The sequence below is a fragment of the Pseudopodoces humilis genome, chromosome 4 (genome assembly GCF_049639895.1).
Source record: "Pseudopodoces humilis isolate 2021_Gansu_Grassland_sample_001 chromosome 4, ASM4963989v1, whole genome shotgun sequence".
In the NCBI taxonomy this organism is placed as follows: domain Eukaryota; kingdom Metazoa; phylum Chordata; class Aves; order Passeriformes; family Paridae; genus Pseudopodoces; species Pseudopodoces humilis.
In genome coordinates, this window is record NC_142203.1 from 5,926,194 (window position 1) to 5,945,640 (window position 19,447).

The 19,447-nt window shown below is 38.5% G+C and overlaps 1 protein-coding gene across 3 annotated transcripts in view; it reads left to right on the top strand.

Moving 5' to 3' along the window:
* Nucleotides 1-17,265, top strand: part of EPB41L4A (erythrocyte membrane protein band 4.1 like 4A) — a 121,221-nt gene extending 103,956 nt beyond the window's left edge. For all 3 annotated transcript variants that reach the window (XM_088054483.1, XM_088054484.1, XM_014258739.2), the window contains 6 exons: nt 3,725-3,844; nt 9,329-9,376; nt 9,952-10,020; nt 10,887-10,997; nt 12,015-12,096; nt 13,148-17,265. In XM_088054483.1, coding sequence (XP_087910609.1) covers nt 3,725-3,844; nt 9,329-9,376; nt 9,952-10,020; nt 10,887-10,997; nt 12,015-12,096; nt 13,148-13,276 — 559 coding nt within the window. In that variant the 3' untranslated portion in view covers nt 13,277-17,265. The remainder of the gene's footprint in view (nt 1-3,724; nt 3,845-9,328; nt 9,377-9,951; nt 10,021-10,886; nt 10,998-12,014; nt 12,097-13,147) is intronic.
* The last annotated feature ends 2,182 nt before the right edge of the window (nt 17,266-19,447 follow it).

Genomic DNA, 19,447 nt, shown 5'->3' on the forward strand with positions numbered 1-19,447 from the left:
TATGTTGTGCTGGGGATAACAACATCGTAGAGGTATTTCTGAAAATACTCTTTTTAAAAGCACGTAGAATTTTCTCGTATTGCATAAACATGGTGCAAGAGAAATGTAACTAGATAAAAGAGGAACTGTTTAAAGGCAAAGTTTCTAAGTTACTGTCTGAATGAGCTGCCATCATTTCTTCATGTCTTATATGCAGTGATAAATGATTTCCAGATCTCTGGAAGCTCTTAGAAATAATTGCACGCTAGATAGTGCTGCAGGAGTATGCAGTATAATTACATTTTCAGCATGACTTGCATTAGTTAAAGAAATGTTAAAAAGTCATTGTGACACTCACATGGGATGGCATAAAGCACATCTGAGACATAAGATTTCTTTGAAGCTTACCTAAATTAAAGCACAGTCTTGTAAGGTACTTGGCAAACAATAACCTAGTGTGCATGGAAGGCTTGTTTTCCAGCTGAAGTTTAAATGACATGCTCAGTGTAGTTTCAGTGATGAACAGTAAATGGTATTTTGTATCCCTTTCTCCCAGAACACTCTTGCCAGGTTCTTTTCTGCCTGTGAAACTCCTTGTGCAGGGAGCTCCACAAGCAAGTGAAAGAAATTAGAGACTGACCACAAGAATGTTTTTAAGAACTCCTGGCAATATAGAGACTGAATTGTAAGGAGGATTAAGTACTGCTTATCATTTTTTGAAGAATGAAAGGGCCTTTACCAACCCTTCCTGACTTCATGTGAAAAAAAATTAAAGATAAAAATAAAAAAAACCCCAATTTTTGGGGGCTGTTTCTAAGTTTTCCCACGTTTTCAGAAATGTAAGATACAGCAAAAATGTTAATGTTTCAGTATCTCTTGTTCTTAGGTGATCACTTGAAATCCAACCAGATAAAAAAACATTACCAGTTAGATTAAACAAATACTAAATGAGATGGAAGTCTAAGACTTGTTCTTTGTGAGCAGGTGAAGGAAAACAACCAGTCATAATGAATTTCTGCATTTTGTTAGCAGCCACAGCAGGAACATAACAAGCTGAAAGGTGAGAGGCACTGAGTAGCTTTCCTGTTTTCAGAGATGAGCCAGACCTAGCAGGATTAAATAGGACATTATAATGAGGCTTGCAACTGCTATTACTCAAGTTGCTGCTGTTGCATAGACTAACACAATTTATTTTTCAGTACAATAATTAGGTACTTGACACAAGCAGAAACAAAATTGTTTTATTTTATTGAAATAAAATAAGTGAATGTTCACATTAACCAAAGAAATCTGTTTCTGGTCATAGTAGAGTGGAATATATTGTTCACATGACAAGAGATCACTATGAACTATTTTCCAGAAGAAAACAAATTATCGGAGAAAACCAGAAATGTAGATGAGAGCTTCTGAAGGTAGAACACTAGAAAAATCTTAGGGAAAACCTGTTTACCTGATTTCAATCTTTGAGGTTTCACTCCATTATATGAATGTTTTTTCCAAGGCAGATGTTCATATGAAAATGAAGAAGAACTGTGATGAGCATATTTCAATCACAGAAATGCATTTGCATTTTCAATCATGTGGCCAAAATTTATTGTGTAGATAAACATATATTAAAGGAGTAGACAATGTGTACTGAGGCATAGTTTCCTTCCTGACTACACTTGGCAGATGCATCTGATTAGAATCAGAGAGGGACTGAAGAGGCTGGCAGGGACCTCTGGGTGCCACCTGGTCCAGCCACTGCTCCAGCAGGGCCACCAAGGTCCAGGTGTCCAGGACGATTCCCATGCAGCTTTTCAGTATCTCCAAGGATGGAGACACTGCCACCACCTCTCTGGGCAGCTCAGTGAAAAGAATGAAAGGAAAGCTATAATGAGTTTTCAGTACCAGGGCAAGTTTTTATTCAAAAGTATCTTTAAATAGAAATTCAGGATTTGAGCTAAACTTCTTGCAGCTTTTTTAAAATTATTATTATTTTGTCATTTCTGTCACCAAAAAGCTAAAAAAATTGACCCAAAATTATTAGAATTTGAACATTGCATTCAAATAATGTATTTCATGTAGAGATTGTGGTACCTTGGCCATCTTTAACCTTGTTAAGTGTCAGCATACTACCTTCCTTTGCAGCTGCAAAATGTATGTTTTGTTTCTTCATGTCTCCATCTAGTAGAGTTCTGCTGTGGTGTGACAGTACTTTGAGTGCTGACACTGCTTGTTTGCTGTGATGCAAACTATATATTTAGATTTTTGGTATTTGTGTGCAAGTGACTGCCGTGTGTGGGAGGCAGTTGGTGGTGTCTATACCATATGGGATGATTGCTGTTTGCCCAGATTGGATTATTTGGGATGAAAATCACAACTCATTACTTCTTGCTGTGTGAGTACTTCTTCTAAATCCTTAGGTAGAAGTTTATGTTAATGCCTGTCAGCAGATTATAGATTTAAAAAGATTTTCTTAGAAATCAAAACTTGAGGTTGCAGTCTTCTCCAGATGCTTCATACCGTTTGGTAGAGTTGTGGCTGTTTACAGTAGCTGGGGATTGAGCTCAAAATTCACTATGCATGTGAGAGAAGATCTGATTAAAGAAAAAGCAGAAGCCTGCATAGCTGGTTTAGCCTGATACAATTCAAAACTCAAAGAGAAAAGAACATCTGAAGTGAAGAACAGCAACAACATACTTTGCATTGCCTACATCACCTGTGTAATCCTTTTATCTCTGTTGGCTTCTTTGTTTGTTTTACCTTGTCAGTCTTCCCCTCTGGTTTCTCCAGTATGCCAGTCCTACCATCCGATCAGACAATCCACATTTGGGTGATATTTTCCAGGGATCTTTTGAAATCCCTGCTGAATTTTAAATTCATTGCTCTGACCAAGCATGTCCATTTGCTCCACCACCATAGCACTCATATGTGCAACCTTGAAACCGTGGGAAGCATCTGTGGAACTTTGGTCAAACACTGCCTGGCTTCCTGGAGGGCTGTGGCGTTGTGGAATTGCTGCAGCCTGCTTACCAATGCACTGAGCTGACAGAATTTGATATTTGTCTCAATCTTTAATGCCTTCAGTTAATGAATTCATGGATTTTAAAGAAGCCAAATTAAAAAAAAAAAGTAGAAATAAAAGGCATAACATGTCATTTATATCCACACCAGCCATGACAGGGACCAAAGCCGCAGGAGACAGTGCAGAAGGAGTGCCATGGAGATCTGCATGCATCCTGAGCTTTGTTGCAGGTTAAGACGAAAGGATGATTCTTCTGAGCAGGGACTTACCAAGGGGATTTTTCCCTGGATCCTAGGAAGGTGCCTACTGCAGTGAAGTACTTGTAAAAGTTGTATTAGAAGAACCTTGCATCACGACATGGGTCTCCCATTTGGTGCAGATGAGTTACAGTGGAAGATGTAAACAGGGAAAAAAAATCCCTGACTTGGGCTGGGAAAAGAATTCAAGTTGTGGGTTTGTCCTTAAAAAGCACAGATTGTTACATTTTTGGCTCATGCTGTTTCTAAATAACAAATCAGCAAGTGAGGATTGCAACAAGCAAGTTTTCTTTTATATGGTTCTTACAATTTAATGTAGGTTTTGGGAGCATTAGTTAAAATTTAACAAGATGATAGGTAAAGTACAGCATTGCAGGAGCTAGATTATTTATTTATTTGTGGTCGGGGGAATACCCCATTGCTTCTCAGAGCATCCTGCCCTCAGCACCCTCAGACTAAACTCTGGGTACGTCTTTCTCAGATTACGGCAGGAGAATGACATGGTTGACTCGGCTCCTCAGTGGGAAGCTGTGCTGCGGCGGCAGAAGGGGAAAACCCAGGCGGATCCAAACTACCGGCGATCCAGGCACAGATCTCGATCGTATGTAACCCTTGCACCCTTTGATGTGTAAATTAAGGCTGTTGAATCATGTTAAAGAGCAGGAGGAGTATCTTCAGTGCGGTGGTGGCTCTCAGCTGCTGAGGAGCAGAGATTTTCACATGGCATACTCCCACATTAGCAGATTTGTCTTGTGGTCAAACTGCCTTTTTTATTGATTTGAATTTCAGGGCACAAATAATGCAGAGAGGGTAATGAAGCTGCTGAGAAACTCTCTCCATCACCTGGGAAGAAGTCCTGGATGGTTCTGTGGCTCATTCAACAATAGTTCTCTAATTAGTACAGTGATTCCCCTTTTCTGGGCAGCAAGGCTGTGGAAGCTTACTTGATAGCTGTGAACATTTTTAAGAAATAATGCGCACCTGTTTAATCATATAATACCTGCAGTGGTGTTCCAGATGAAAGCAGCTGCTCATGTTTCCATGTCAAATTATCCCTGACAAGCAGCAGTCAGGGATATATTGCATCCTGATGTCAGGATTTCCATGATGAAATGGTACTGCCAGGCACCGCTGTTCCTGCTTACATGAGCCTGTTCTGACACGGTGAAGTCACTGGCTTTTGAAATTAATTTTCTCAAACTAATGGAAATCCTGGTTTCCTTTAAATTATGTTTCCCTTCTAAAATGGCCTGGTTTTGGGGCACAGACACAGTATTTGGTATCACTGAAACCATAGTCAGCATTGAAGTTTCCAGCATTAAAATCCACTTGAGATCTCTTTTCTGTTGTCTGTGTTGCTGGAACTCATTGCTGTCTCCAGTTTTATAGTGCAGAGTTTTATTTCTTTATGAGGAATACAATTTACCTTAAGAGTCCAAATATTGGAGTTTTTACTTTAACAGGCTTTGTACAGACTTGTTCACTTTCAGCTGCACAAAAGTCATGTGTTATTAGGTATTATTGTGCAATGATATATTAGTAAAAATTAGGAATATTAAAGCTCACTTGCATGGAATCTAGAAAGTACAGCTGATTAAATTTGATTTCTGTTTGTTTTATTATATACAGAAAGTACACAATAAACTGTAAACTAGGAAATGTACTCAGTTAATAATAGTTAGATTAAATTTGTAGCCAACTTTTCTTTTTTACCCACGGGCCAGGTAAATCTCTTTGTTTAGACAGCACGGGTTCCCTCTTGTGGTTAACGTAACTTATAAAATGGCTTTGATTTTCCAGCACAGTGACATTCTGAGTTATATTTCATTTAAACTAGTTTTAGCAAAAAGACATAGATGTTAGGCATCTGACTTAAAAAGCAAAGGTCCTAGAGGAAGCAAAGAAATGAGGATGTCCTGAAGATTTTGAAAGACTTCTCATTTCCTTTTGCTATTCTTTCAGTTATTCATGTGTTTCTTCTTTATAATACGCTCCCCAGTTAAAAAAAAAAACAAACACAAAAACAAGCAAACCCACAATGAAATAAGACCAAGTTAATTTTTGAAAAAAATTAGTAAAAGGTATTTAACGGTTAACATGTTGTACATTATAAGAGAATGTATTTCATTTAGTTTGGCTCAGCTGTTGGTTTACTTGACTGGATACAGGTCAAGTAAAAAAGGAAAGAAGAAGAAAAGAAGAAAAGGAAACATAATTCTGTAGGTTATGGTTGTTTTGGTTTTAAATGTTGTCAAATGGTCATTTCAACTTGCCCATTTAAAAATTGGTACAAAATCTTAAATTTAGTAGAACAGGTAATTCTTTCACAGTAAGGGCATTATTGCATTTGTAACTAGAGCTTCCCTTTGGATTTGTGAAATAGTGGCTGAAATGTTTGTTACTGTGACTGGCACAGTGCATTTTATTTGTTTGATAATGAGTAATATTAATCATTTGTGGTGGCAAGTGGTGTCTCCTTGGTCTTGAGAATAAAAGTATTTGACAGGAATTTGACCTTTTTTTTCTCCTCAAGGTATCAGCAAATGCAGAGAGCTCCCAGTTCTAGTTCCACAGGGTTTATTTTCAAGAGCTCATGTAAAACATCTGTGTAGCCAAAGGGCTTTTTCTAATTAAGAAGAATAGACATAAAATTCCATGGCTATTTAATTTACCATTTGTGACTCAAACTGAAATATTAATAAGGGTGCAGATGAAGGAACAAAAAATAATGTAGACCTTATTAATGTGTAGAGCTGTTCCATCTTGTGCAAACAAAATAAAAAATAAAAATAAAAAAAATATAAAAAATAAACCCCAATGAGATTCATCATTTACTGGGAATTCCCATTAGATTTCTTGTACATTAGAGAAACTGATTAGCATGCAAATTGTCCAGAAGGTACTGATTCAGATACTGAGACAGGACAAACTGAGTCCTATATATCAAAACTGTGAGTTCTAAAAAAATTCACAGTAAAAAAATGAAAACAAAGTAAAAGGGGTATTGTGATCTGGCTTTAAAGATTTAACAGAAGAATTGCTTTGTTGCAGGCTCTTAAGAACCATACACACAATTTCTTATGCAGTATATGCAATACCTACATTCAATCTTACATTTCACTTTTATTTTTGTAAGCTTTCCATCATTTTGCTTTCAAAGGAAGCAGGAACAGGCCTTTGGAAAGAAAATGCCTTAATTAAGTTACTTTATCTGCTTCATATTTCTTTAAATTCTTTGACAGGGAGCTAACCTGAATAAATGCTGTAAGGTTATCTTAGTATGGTAATACTTCTTAAACAGATGGAAAATAACTAATTGCAGGACGTGATGTCTATTTGGTCTGAGGAATCATTGTATTTTGCCCTTTTTTCTTTTTTTCTTTTTTCTTTTTTTTTTTTTCCACATGGGATGCCATGCTGCTAAATTGGTATTGTACAGCAAAGTCTTTATTATTAGTGTAATTGCAGGGATGGAAAGAACAAAAATGGCAGAGACCACACAGCAAAATACCTGGAACTGGTCACAGAAAGTAGGAGGCACAGTTCCTAGAAAGTGGAGAAATTAAGATGTCTTCTTATTTAACCACTGTCTTTCCATGCTGCCCCACAAATTCATATTTCTTACTCTCGGTGAGGTTTCACAGGATGCTCCGTGATACCTGAGACTTAAGGCCAAGTTATGAACTGCTGTATTTTCATGAACAAGTAAAAGCCATGATCTAAAGGGTCAGTGGTGTGCACAGTACCCTGCTTTGTGTGGGCCCTGCTTTGGGGAATGATCTTGGGCCTTTGCCTCCTCGGACAAACTAGGGCTTGTAAGCATGACAAAGCCTCCCTGAAGAAGCTGGCATTTTCCAGGGGTCTTTCACATCCCCCACTGTCTGATTATTCAGCCTCAGAAGAGGATGCCTATCTTTCCAGCCCCAGGGTGAATGCAGGGTTTGCAGCTGCTATTTTGTGAGCAGGAAGCTTCATGGGGGCAGAAATCAGTTCAAAACTGAGGGGTGAAAAAGGCTGTTCAATGCTACTGCATTTACTGCATCAGGTAGTTAAAAGCAGCGTAGACAGATGTAATAGAAGTAAATGCAAGAAGGGAGAAGGAGTGTTAGGAGGATTGCATTTAGCCCTTTTTTTCTCTCTCTCTTTTTTTATTTTATTTTTTTTATTTTTTTTTTATTTTTTATTTTTTTCCCCATGGGATGCCATACTGCTAAATTGGTATTGTACAGCAAAGTCTTTATTATTAGTGTCATTGCAGGGATGGAAAGAGGCAGAGATCACAGAGCAAAATACCTGGAGCTGGTCACAGAGAGCAGGAGGCACAGATAGAAGTGAAAAGCAGAGAAAACAAAATGCATTATAATAAACACATGCGGCTTTAAAAAGCTCTGAACACAGAGAACAAATGGACTGTAAAGCACCTGTGCTGTAGCCATCATGGGAACCTGAGGAGCTAGAAGGACAGCAGTTTGTCAAGGATGGGAATCTTACTACCTGGAAGGCATTGGAGCCTGAGGTGGTTATAGATTAATTAATTTTAGCCCTACTAGGAAAGCACAAATGCTAGGTTGTTTTTCACCCTTTAGTCTTTCTCTGGTGTTTTATAAACTAGTCAAACAGTATCTCCTAGTACTTCTGCTCCAATAAAAGTCTAAAAAGGACCCCAAAACATTACCATCCCAAAATATTCTGCCTTTACATCAGCCGTATAGTGTTGTACTGCGATATAGATTTCTCTGAACATTATTCCTAGGGTGAAGTCTGGAAATAAGCCAGACATGGTAATGGTGAAATAAGAAAGCAGTTAAACTGTTAATGATAGAGAGCAGTTTGGAATTATTTCTAATACATCTCTGTCTCTGGACAGAGATTTAGAGGTGCAAAAATGCAGATCTCTGCTGTCCTTCATCAGCAGCTATATTTGGATTATATCCCTCCTAAAACATCTTTGAATATGACTGGCCTTTTTGTCTAAGAGAAAAAAAGTATCAGGCTGTATGACCTAAAGTGTAAGACTTTGAGAAACTTTGGGTGTATTTATGTGTGCTGTATGTCTCTAAAAGTTGCATCCCTCACATATTAGATGGTGTGGAACAGTCTAGCTGTTGACACTGACCTTATATAACGACAATAAAAAGAGTTACCTAATCTCTCCATGCAAATGTAGTCTGTGACACTGTCTAAAATCTTTACTTGGTCTATTACTCTGAATGGGTTTGGATGAAGTCCAAGTGCAGCTTAAACAACAGCAGCAGTTTTGCACTAACCTTGCAATAGAGAAGGAAAAGTAAAAATAAAGGGGTTCCACTTAGAAATATCTATTCTATGGTTCAGTAGAAAAGGTGAGACATGCCCTTCAGGCTTGCTTTGCTGCATCTCTGTGTCTGCAAGAGGGAGGTTACAACTTTGGGTACATTCTTTGCACCTGAATTAAATACTTGCTAAAATATTTAGGTACATAATTAGGCATAGGTGCTGGTTTGATTAATTTGTTGGTGGCTTTTTTTTTTTTGTGCTGCACACCAAAAAAGAAATAAATTGAGCAGAAATCCTTTTTGGAGATGACCAGAAGTAGAGAAGCTGCACTGTGCTTGCAGTGGAGCCACAGGTCTTTACTGGAGTCCACTGGGAATAGCTGGGATTACTGATCAGTGGCCTGTGGTCTGTCCCTCCTTCTGCCCACCAAGAGCTCTATGGGCCACAGGACATTTCTGAGGGCCTTTTTCAGAAGTGTTATTCCAAAATGTGTTGTTCTTGCAGGGATAAGTGTTAGCAGCAACTGGGCAGTGATTTGGCTTGGGGAATTCTGCTGTTGTTTATATTTTATGCACAGTCTTGCTGAAGGCTGGTGGAACTGGAATTGTGATTGAGAGCCTGTTGTTCAAGAAATGAATTTTCAGTTGAAATGAAGCGATGAGGTTTAATGCATTTTCTGAGATAACAAACCTTAAAATTGAAGTCACTGTTGGATTACATTTATCAAGATTCCTGTGCAGGGTCTGTGTGTTAAAAGTTATTTGAACAGCAACACGTCAGATGATGGCTTTCACAGCTGAGCTTTTACTGCCTTTGTTGCTATTTATAGGAGAAGCCCAGATGTACAAGCTAAAGAAGAACTGTGGAAACATATCCAGTAAGTATGATCTTTGTAGGGTCTGAGAGATGCTTGGGTTGCCTTTAATGTAGTTATAAAATCCTCCCCAGTGTGGCACTACACTGATTTAGTTTCAGTAAATTATGTACATGTTAATGACCTCCTGTGTGTAGAAGATACTGCAGGTCACTGAGTGCACTGAGTAAAGATGACCATTGTGTATAAATTAATTATTAAAGAACAATACATAATTTTAGAGGTTTATTCCTCTGTAGCTTCCAGAATGTCAATATTAATACTTTTAGCATGCCACACCATTACCCCTTAGGAAGATATTTAGCAATTCCAAAGCACACATCATGTTCATGATATTGTGAAGCAACAAGATCAGATTTGCAGGGAGGTGAGAGGAAGGTGGAATGGGATGTGACATGCAGTTGAAGTGATCAAGGTGAAGTTACACTTATTTCAAAATAGGTGTCCTATTTTCATGTCAAGAAAGCTTCAGAGCTGAAAACAGCTTGTTTTAGTAAAACTTTTTAGTCCAATATAATAAAAATTTTTGCACTTCACAGTTACTGTTACATTTTTTTACTTTTCCTAATCCTTTATAGGAAGGAGCTTGTGGATCCATCTGGCCTGTCTGAGGAGCAATTGAAAGAAATTCCATACACTAAAGTAGAGTGAGTTTATGTCAGAATTCTTTTGGGGAATACAGAAGTCCACTTTTCTTACTTTACTGTGAACTCTGTCCTACTGAAAAAGGAATGGGTTTACACATAATCTATAAACTCATATATATTCCAAATATTCCCCTAGGATGGATTGGGTGGGGATACTTAATAATCTTAAAATCAAGTATTTTCCCTTTACAAAATAAGAAGAAAAATCATCTTAATCTGTCCTAATCTCTCCCACACTCTTATGCACCTGTCTGTATATTCTGTATTCCTCCCTATGCTAGCCAAGAATCTTTCTTATGTTATAAACTACAGAATCAGAAAGAAGTGAATGCAAACAAGAAATTTTTTCTTAAACTTTTTCTTTGTTTTAAATATTCTGATCATCCAAGGCACTCTTTGACCTCTGCAATCCTTTCCCTGGCTAGTCATGGGCAGCTGGCAGGGCATAGCTATTTTCTTAAGAACCAACATCCATTTCACTGCAATAATTGCCCATTTGGGATTCCGTGTGTCAGTGCAAGCAGCTGAATGTGGCACAGATGGGATCCTGGGTTGCATAATGTGCTTCCAAACACCACTAGGCAGAAAAGGCTGATGTTAAGGAGGTATAAATTAATGCATTGTTTATTAAAGTTTCATTCTCAAATATGAGTATGCCAGTTTGTGACCTCTGCTCTCCTAAAGCATTGAATTGTAAGTACAGACATCTAAAAAGAAGCATCAGCCCTTTAAATTCAGCCAGTGCAAGAAGCCATCTGTTATACTTTATTAAGAAATGGGAGGACCTCTCTGTCTGCAGCTGAATTTATATTTTGTGCCAAAGATCTGGTTTACCAACCTCCTGTTGTGAATTCTGTCTCTCTTAGGACTCAAGGTGACCCCATCCGCATCCGGCACTCGCACTCCCCTCGCAGCTACCGGCAGTACCGGCGGTCCCAGTGCTCCGATGGGGAGAGATCTGTCCTGTCTGAAGTGAAGTATGTGAACATGGTCATTAGCACTTAACTAGTCTAGTGCAGCCCAAAAGCTGTTTAGAGATCATGGTGGTAAGAAGCAGCGTAAATGTGGCTTGTTCAGGGTTCAGGCAATCCCCTAAATATTATGTCTTCAGAGCTAAACATGAATGAAACAACTCCAAAACCCTTTATAGTCTGTTCTCAGCCACAGTGGCTTTCTTGATCCATTTGGAAGGAGAAAAAACTGAAAAGGCTGAAACAAACCTGTACTGGTCTTCAGTGGCAGGCCATAAAGTTGCTTAGGGGATGAGAATTCATGAGTTGCTTTCGAAATAACTTCATCCTTCACAGATTTAAGATGTTATCTGTGTTAGCTCTGTATTTTGTTTCATGAGAACTCTAGTACATCCCTCTTCATCAATGGTGGATCAGTCTTTCCTAGAAGACTGAAGAGTACTTAGGCATGGAAAAGCAACAGCCCCATTCTCAGTTGCAGCAAGGCCATAAAATATGAAAAGCAGTCCCCACCTGGAAGACTAGTTTTAGCTGGATAGCACCTTGAAGGAGGTTTGGCACACCAGTGATTTCAGGTGAGACTTGTTTTTGCCATGAGAGTGGCGGGGCCCCAGCAGAAGCTTCCCAGGGAACTTGTGGTTGCCCCATCCCTAGAAGAGTTTAAGGCCAGGCTGGATTGAGCTCTGAGCAATCTGGGATAGTGGAAGGTGTCCCTGCCCATGGCAAGAGGTGGAACTGGATGATCTTTAAGGTCTCTCCCAAACCAAAACCATTCTGTGATTCAGTGATGTTGTATCAATTTGAGCTGCTTCCAAAGACCAGGAAAAGACAGGGCTGCCCTGAAGTCAATGCCCTGAAGGTGCCCACAGAGGATCATCATGACAGCTTTCAGATATCCCAAGTAGGGTGATAAAAGCTTGTCATATCTATAGACCAGTCTGTGTCAGTTTCATTGTTCTTCCTCTGCACAGTTATAGTTTATTTCATTAAAGCCATATCCATTTTGTGATATTATAATTCCAGTGTCAAAACTGATCTGGTCCCTCCATTGCCTGTTACACGATCTTCAGATGGGAAAGGTCCCAGCATCCAGCTGACTCAACAGGTTAGTGATTGTACATCCTTTGCAATTTTCCTTTTTATTGGAGGGAGAAGTGGGGCTCTAGTGCTTTGCAGCAGTGTGAATTGAATTTTTGCATTTTACTTACACTTAAACTTTCTTTGTATTCCAAAATACATATGGTTCTGAGCATATGCCCCTCTGAACATCTGCTTCTGCTGCTCGAGAACTCTTTCCCAATCTGATGCATCCCTAAGATGCATCTCTGCTCCTCACGGAAAGCAAACTGACTTTTACAACTTCTTGAATTATACAGATGTGGTTGTGATGCAGCTGCAGTCACATAATTTATTCACCTCTTTTAGAGATAGTCTGAAGGGGTTTGTTGCTTGCGCTTGAAACAGTGCTTCTTTTATTTTCCTTTTTCTTTTATTTTTCCCCCCACAAATACTGAATATTTTTTTAGGCTGTTGACATCTAAAAAGGACAGAACTTGCCTTTTGTTAATCTAACTGAATCACTGTCTTTCATGATATATTATACTACCATATCTCTCCATTTCTACAGTTTTATTGAACTCAAAATTTGAGAAGCAAATTTCTATTCAAAAGCACTTTTGTACAAACACACAAAAGGAGAGCCAAAACATAGAAGGGAGAATCCAAGATACCTAAATTACCATACCAGTCATGTAAAAATGTTCAGTGTCTACAAACACCTCTCTTTTCCTTCTGCCCCAGGCTCCCTCACAACAGTGGCCATTAATTCCTTGTGAGTGTTTGCTTGCAGTGTTTTGCTAAATATTAAATAGTTAATCATGACATTTCCTGAATAGACTATATATATATATATATATATATGTGTGTGTGTGTATATATATATGTATATGTATATGTATATGTATATGTATATGTATATGTATGTATGTATATATGTATATATGTATATATATGTGTGTGTGTATATATATATGTATATATAATATATATAAATTGCCATACCCATAGCCTATGGCTTTCATAGTAATAGTTAGCAAAATTCAGTGTTTAAGTTCTGCTGTATCTCTTTAACAACATGTTTAATTTATTCTCTTCAGAGGCAGAATGGATCTAAAGACAGCCTAATAGAAGAATCATCTCTGCTATCCACTAATAATGTTGATGGAAAATCCGCCACTAAGATTGTAAAAACTGTACAGGTGTCATGCTTCAAGGTGGAGACTTGAATGATGAATTGAAGATGGTGAATGGATTTTGGTCTTTGGAAAGTGAGAATTTGTTTGTGTGTGCAGGGGAAGGAACTGAAGTCGACATGGTGGTCTTTCCTTCAGGACACCTGGCAGTGCAGCCTGCTTGCTGGGAAGACCAAGCAATGGTTTTATCACCACTAGTGGTGTGACTGATTAAGGACAAGCTGCCTGATAGACAACCAAAAACAAAAGTATTTGCAAAACTGAAAGATCAGAAATTACATTTCCAAAAACAATGACAAAAAAAAAAAAAATTGATGCAACAAAACAGGCTTCATGGTCTACCCTGTAACTGAATAGCTTTGCTCCCAGAAGTGACTGTTAACTGACATGATCAGGACCAGATGCTTCGAGATAAGTAAAACAGTCATATTTTTTGTCAATTGTGCAATACAGTGTGACATGGGGAAATTATCTTTACAATTTATATGGGGATCAACTTATGTCCTGAGACATAAGGACAGATAGCTCTTACAAGGGTTATTTTAGCCTAGCACAATAACACACACTGGTGTTGTTGATACAAATTCTGACTCAACCCACTTTAGCTCAAAAATAATAGACTCCATAACATACTGTAGCAGTGAGTTCCAGAGGTGATACAGACTTACTTTGCCTTGGGCAGGTTTAAGTGCTCTAAATTTTGAATGTCCTTTTATGTAGAGGGACTATGTAAATGAACATTCCATATCACAGAAACACATTTACCAAGTTGTAGTAAAACACACTGGAGACTGGGGAACCCACTGTGTTAAGGCCTACTGAGTCTTAAATTACTTAAGTTAATCCACTTAACCCACTGTGTTAAGACTGCTTAGCAAGGCACGTCAGTGCTGGTTAAATGAAACTTGTGGAGTAGTATTTAAGACAGCTAGAAAATAGCTTTTTTATTATTTTTTAAACTAGATTAGCAAAATCAGTCTTAATATCTCATATAAAATAATCTGACACTTTTCTCTGAGCCATTTTTAGTATGTTAAAATGACAAAGGCAGTATTTCAGGAATGGTAACTATAATTTTTTTTTTATTGTCATGGTAGGAATACTAAGTTTCAATGATGCTGCACATTGAGTGGGTTATCTTCTAATATATATCTGAAGTAATGCCTTGCTCTCCTATCACCTACAAATATCTGAAAGTCACTTCTCTGCCTCTCATTTGTCCACAGGCAGCACATGGATGAGCCTTCAGGTGTTGCTGACTCGCTAGGGAGCTTAGCAAAGTCTTTGTGTTGTGGAAGTAATTTTTGCTAAGTGTAATCATTTAACTAAATATTGGATTTGTCAAACAGTGTAGTAAACACCTGTAGCAGCTCACGTGCCTTTCTGCATCTATCCCCTCAACACTCAACCCCCACAACCCACAGAGATTTGCAGTGATCCTGTCCGAGCAGCACCAGGGAATTGCAGCCTTGTCAGAAAAGAAACGCTGCTTGAGAACTGCAGTTAGCATAAGGTGTCTCAGTTACACTTTACAGGAGGCATGGGATTGCCAATACACATTTTAACTGACTAAACTGGTAAGCAAAATGTTGTATGATATGTTTTATTTTCCACTTAACTTTTTGATACTTCATTGCTTCATGATCTGAGATGGTCAGGTGGATGTTATTAGCCAGGGCAGCAGCCATACAGTTTGTATATTCCTATCACAGTATGGCGTGGTCTCTTGGTTGGGAAGTGCTGCATCCTTCCAGGGAAGGCAGATTCACTTAAAAAATACTTTTCTTTGGTCATTTACTTAGGACAGCTCTGCTTCTACAGTCTCAGTGAACAAATCTAAGGGAAGGAAAGAGTAAGAACCCCTCTGTAGTAAAAATTCAGTTTTCATGGAGGTTCTTCAGAATTTTTTGAATTTACTATGGATTTATTTCTAGGACATTGTTGGGCTTGGCTTAAAGTATTTGCTCAATTTTGTAAGTTTGTTAAATGGTTTCATTGTGATTACTCCAATTTAAAGTGATTCTTTAGGATCTATCTATGACCTCGTGTAGTGCTGTCATAAACAACATTTTAAAAAGCCAAAGAGAAAGCCAAAAAAAAAAAATCCAAACCCAAAGTACAGCAAAAAAACCCAACTAACCCCTAGGAAGCAAAAAAAATCTTCTATGGCAAAATGGCTTAATGGAGAGCATCACAATCTTTTGGAAGACATTTGAAAAATGCCAAACTTTACAGTGGTTACAGTATAGAACGGGTTACAGTGTCTGCAATGAAAGCTGCTCCTTGTTCCTTTGAGGTGTTACAACTTGGAGTATTACACACTTGCTGGTGGTTTGCTGCTTTCTAAATCATTACCATTAATTTGCTATCCTTACCCAGGCACAGGTAAGTAGCACAAATCTACTATTACAGGACGATTTGTGTTATTATTTGAAAATTATCTGTACTTAGTGCCAGTCTTTAAATATTGATCAAGAGGGTTTATATCCAGCCTCATGTTATCCTGTATGCTTTCATCTTCCTGTGGCCTTTGTGTGTTATTGCTGAATACCATCAACCAAGTGTGTGGTATTTTACTTATTGCACTACATCAAAAAATAGGCTTCTGCCTCGTCTAATAGTGAAACGTTTCAATTCTCAAGTCACTGGAGAGTTGTTTCATAATTAAGCCAACTTTTTTGTATTTAAATGAGAAATTTATGGAGCAAGCCCTGGATTTGAGTTAGTGGTCTTCTCCCTGATGGGTCTATGCAGGAAGCAGGATTTTAGCAAGTCTGGTGTTAGCCTGGGCCACTGCAATCCAGTTTTGTGTCCACAAAAGGCTAAAGATGCAATGCCTCCATTACACATTTTCCAAATGTTTTGCTGTGCCAAAACAAGGCAAAACTGGCAACAAGGACGTCACTGTCAGCTAATAGTACAGAAAAGCAAATTCTTTTCATATATGTGATACTACTTTCCCTTCAAGCTTCTTCTCAGTCTTTTGAGGAAAAGCACATTTTTTTATTAACTTTTTATTTTTGTGAGAGATACACACAAGTGATTAATCACTGAAAGCACTTACTGTGTCACAGCTATGCCTTCTAGACCTAAACCAGCCCTACATGTCCAAGTGACCTGCCTCAGTCTGAACTACAGCTTGCCCTCTCCACTGTTGCTACCCTTCTCCAGCTCTCCTGGGGCATTCACTGCCTAGAGGCAGTTGCATTTTCAGATCTGGAGTCTGGATGTCAGTCTAAAATACCTGTACATCCTGATGAGTCAGGCAAAGGACTTGAGATGCATAAGAGTGTCAGGAAGTTTACCCTGGGGCTGAATGCCATACAGACTGGTGCTCACCTGGACAAAGGACTGGTATTTGAGGCATCCTCATCATAATTCTCCTGAACTGATCTCAGGCCAACGATTTTGACTTTGTGCCTCTGCCTTTACCTCTTCTGAGACTTCCACAAGTGCTAAGCATTGGTAAGTTCTAGAACTCTCACTAATTAGCAACAATTACAACATAGTTGTACAACCTTTTGCAAAACATGTATTTTGTACAATCAAGAGGGCTTACTAACCATAGCACAAACACATTCTTGTATATCCTGTACTAGTTCCCTTGCTTAGTTGGCTGGTTTCTTTCATTAGGGACTAGCCTTGACCTGCTGTTTTCTACACTGCATCTCTTACCAGTATCACTAGCACTGCAACTTGTATTCTAATCAAGCTCATGATACCGATGGTGTTTGTTGAAAAGTCATTACCACTTAAGTTGCCAAATTCATTCCCTTTATATAGGTGGATATTGAACTGAAGAGATAGCATGTTTTCTTTTGGGAAGATTTGTTTACTTCAAAATTGCCTAGAAAGGTGTTTGAAGACAACATACATGAACATACCAATGTGATACATTTGTTCCATGTGCTTTAGGTATTCATGAAACAACTGTGTGGTCTATTTTAAAATGAGATTGATAGATGGCTGTGTCAATACTTGTGTCCAGGTTATTTAAAAGTCAAGTAAAATTTGAATTTTTAGGGCGTTGCATGGTTGCCTGTGTCTTATTTACATTACACAGAGGAGCAAAGCCCTCAGAAACACAGATTCATTTGACACCACCATCTGGTAAAAACAGGTGTAGTACCAATTAAAATCCACTTGAGGATACAGCTTCTCCAGATTAAGTATTTTATCTTGTAGCAGGAAGTTGTCAGTGTAAGCTTTGCATTTCCAGCGTCCATCTATGCCAGTTTACTTTCTTACCTAAAAATCACCAGAGAGCAACACAGACTATGTAAGCTGTCAAACCAAACACACAAATACAGAGCCAGTGTGGCAGACACTCTCTCCTCAATGTGTCTGTTTTTATTCCTGTATTTGTTTTCCTAAGTTAGAGCTGTGGTGTGTTGACCTTGGCTGGACACCAGGTGCCCACCAAGCTGTTCTATCACTCCCCTCCTTAACAGGATGGGGGAGGGAATTAAATGGAAAAAATCCTTGTAGGTCAAGATAAAAGAGTTTAATAAAGCAGAAGCAAAAGCAAAAAAATCCAAACTCCAAAAGATTTACTCTTCTACTTCCCAGGAGCATGTGGTGTCCCCCCCAGTTCCTGCAAAGTAGGGCTTCAGTACATTCAGCAGGTTACAGAATGCAAATTCCTTAGCCTTTTTCTTCAGTTTTTATAAGCTGAAGCAGAGCAGATTCTTATAGTCTGTTTTTTTTTTTCAAGGGTGCAATTCAGTCACACAAAGTAATAGGCAGTCCTAACGTTTAACATTGTCCTTCACATTTACCAGCATTATTATTTAAGTAATCTGTGACCCTTGCACCCACCTATTGCTCACTCTACCTCACTTTTCCCTTATTCTACCCCACTATAACACCTGTATTACACATTAAAGCTTGGGGTTCTAAATTTTTTCTAGACAAAATTTAATTAATATTTTAGATACTAATCATCAAATCCTGGCAGTAGCTGTTGCTCTTGAGATTTTTTCCAAAGTTTTAAAAAGCTACTCCTGTTGATTTTTCACTTCAAGAATGAAGGCCCATGAGCAGAAATCCTGAACAGATGGTATCTTCAGGGAATGCAATTCCTAATAAAAATCCTAAACTTTCAAGTACATCCCATAATTACATGCTGGATCACTAAAAATTAATTACTCTTGTATCAGTGATTGAGAGATGGGGACGTCAGAATCGAGATCAGAAGCCAATTTTATTGAGTATACAAAGTGTTTATATAGGGTTTTACATGTAGGGCATTTTTACAGGGTTCTATTTTCAGTGACAGTTTCCCATTGGCTACACATTGGTCATGACATCAGTTACCTGGTAGTCATTACAAAGTTTCACAACATATCTCTTGGTCACTTCTACCCCCAGGAGTAGTTACCTGTGTCTGTCTTTGCCATGGTTTCTGTTTGATTAGCCCTAAGATCCTAGGCTCCTTTACCAGTTCCACTGTGCTGTTTTATTTCCCATACTCTTGTCTAAACCTCCTTCTCTGTTGACAAATGAAAAACGAAGAATTAGTAATGTGCTTGTCACAGCAGGCGGCAATGTGACACCAAGACCGGTCCGGCTGGGGAGCTGCGTGGTGAAAATAGAGGGACAGGAACAACAAGAATGAAGCAGGAAACAAAGGAACTTTAGTCATGGTTAAAATAAAAAAGGAAGAATTTGCACGGTACAAAGGTTGAAACCTCAAAGGCAACCTCAGGGATCGATCCTCAAAGACCTGGGAATAAGGAGGGTAGAACAACATGTAGGTTATATGTAGGTTACATGTAGGTTAAATATATGGGGTTAAGGGTGCAGGATCCAATCAGTAACAAGGATAAGAAACATAACTATATTTGTAAAAAACTGATTAACATACTAACTCCATGAGGAAACTTTCTCTCCTCTTGCCCTAACCTAACAAGATATTCTCCCTCCTAGCACAGTGTTTACCAAGACCAGAGGCTGATCCTGTCTGCATATGCAGTTGGAGCCACTTTGGTGTCCAACCCAACCAGACCCGTTCCAACACATGCTTATATTCAGTACTGAAAAATCAGACATTGCAAGATACACAATTTAAGCATTTGTTCTTATGATAAATCATGTTAAGTCTTCCTAGAAAAATAAGCAGCAATCAGCAGCAATCCAAATTATCTCAAGAGTATTTCACTCCAAGTTATGCTGAAATACCACATGATGTAGCTGGTCAAGGTG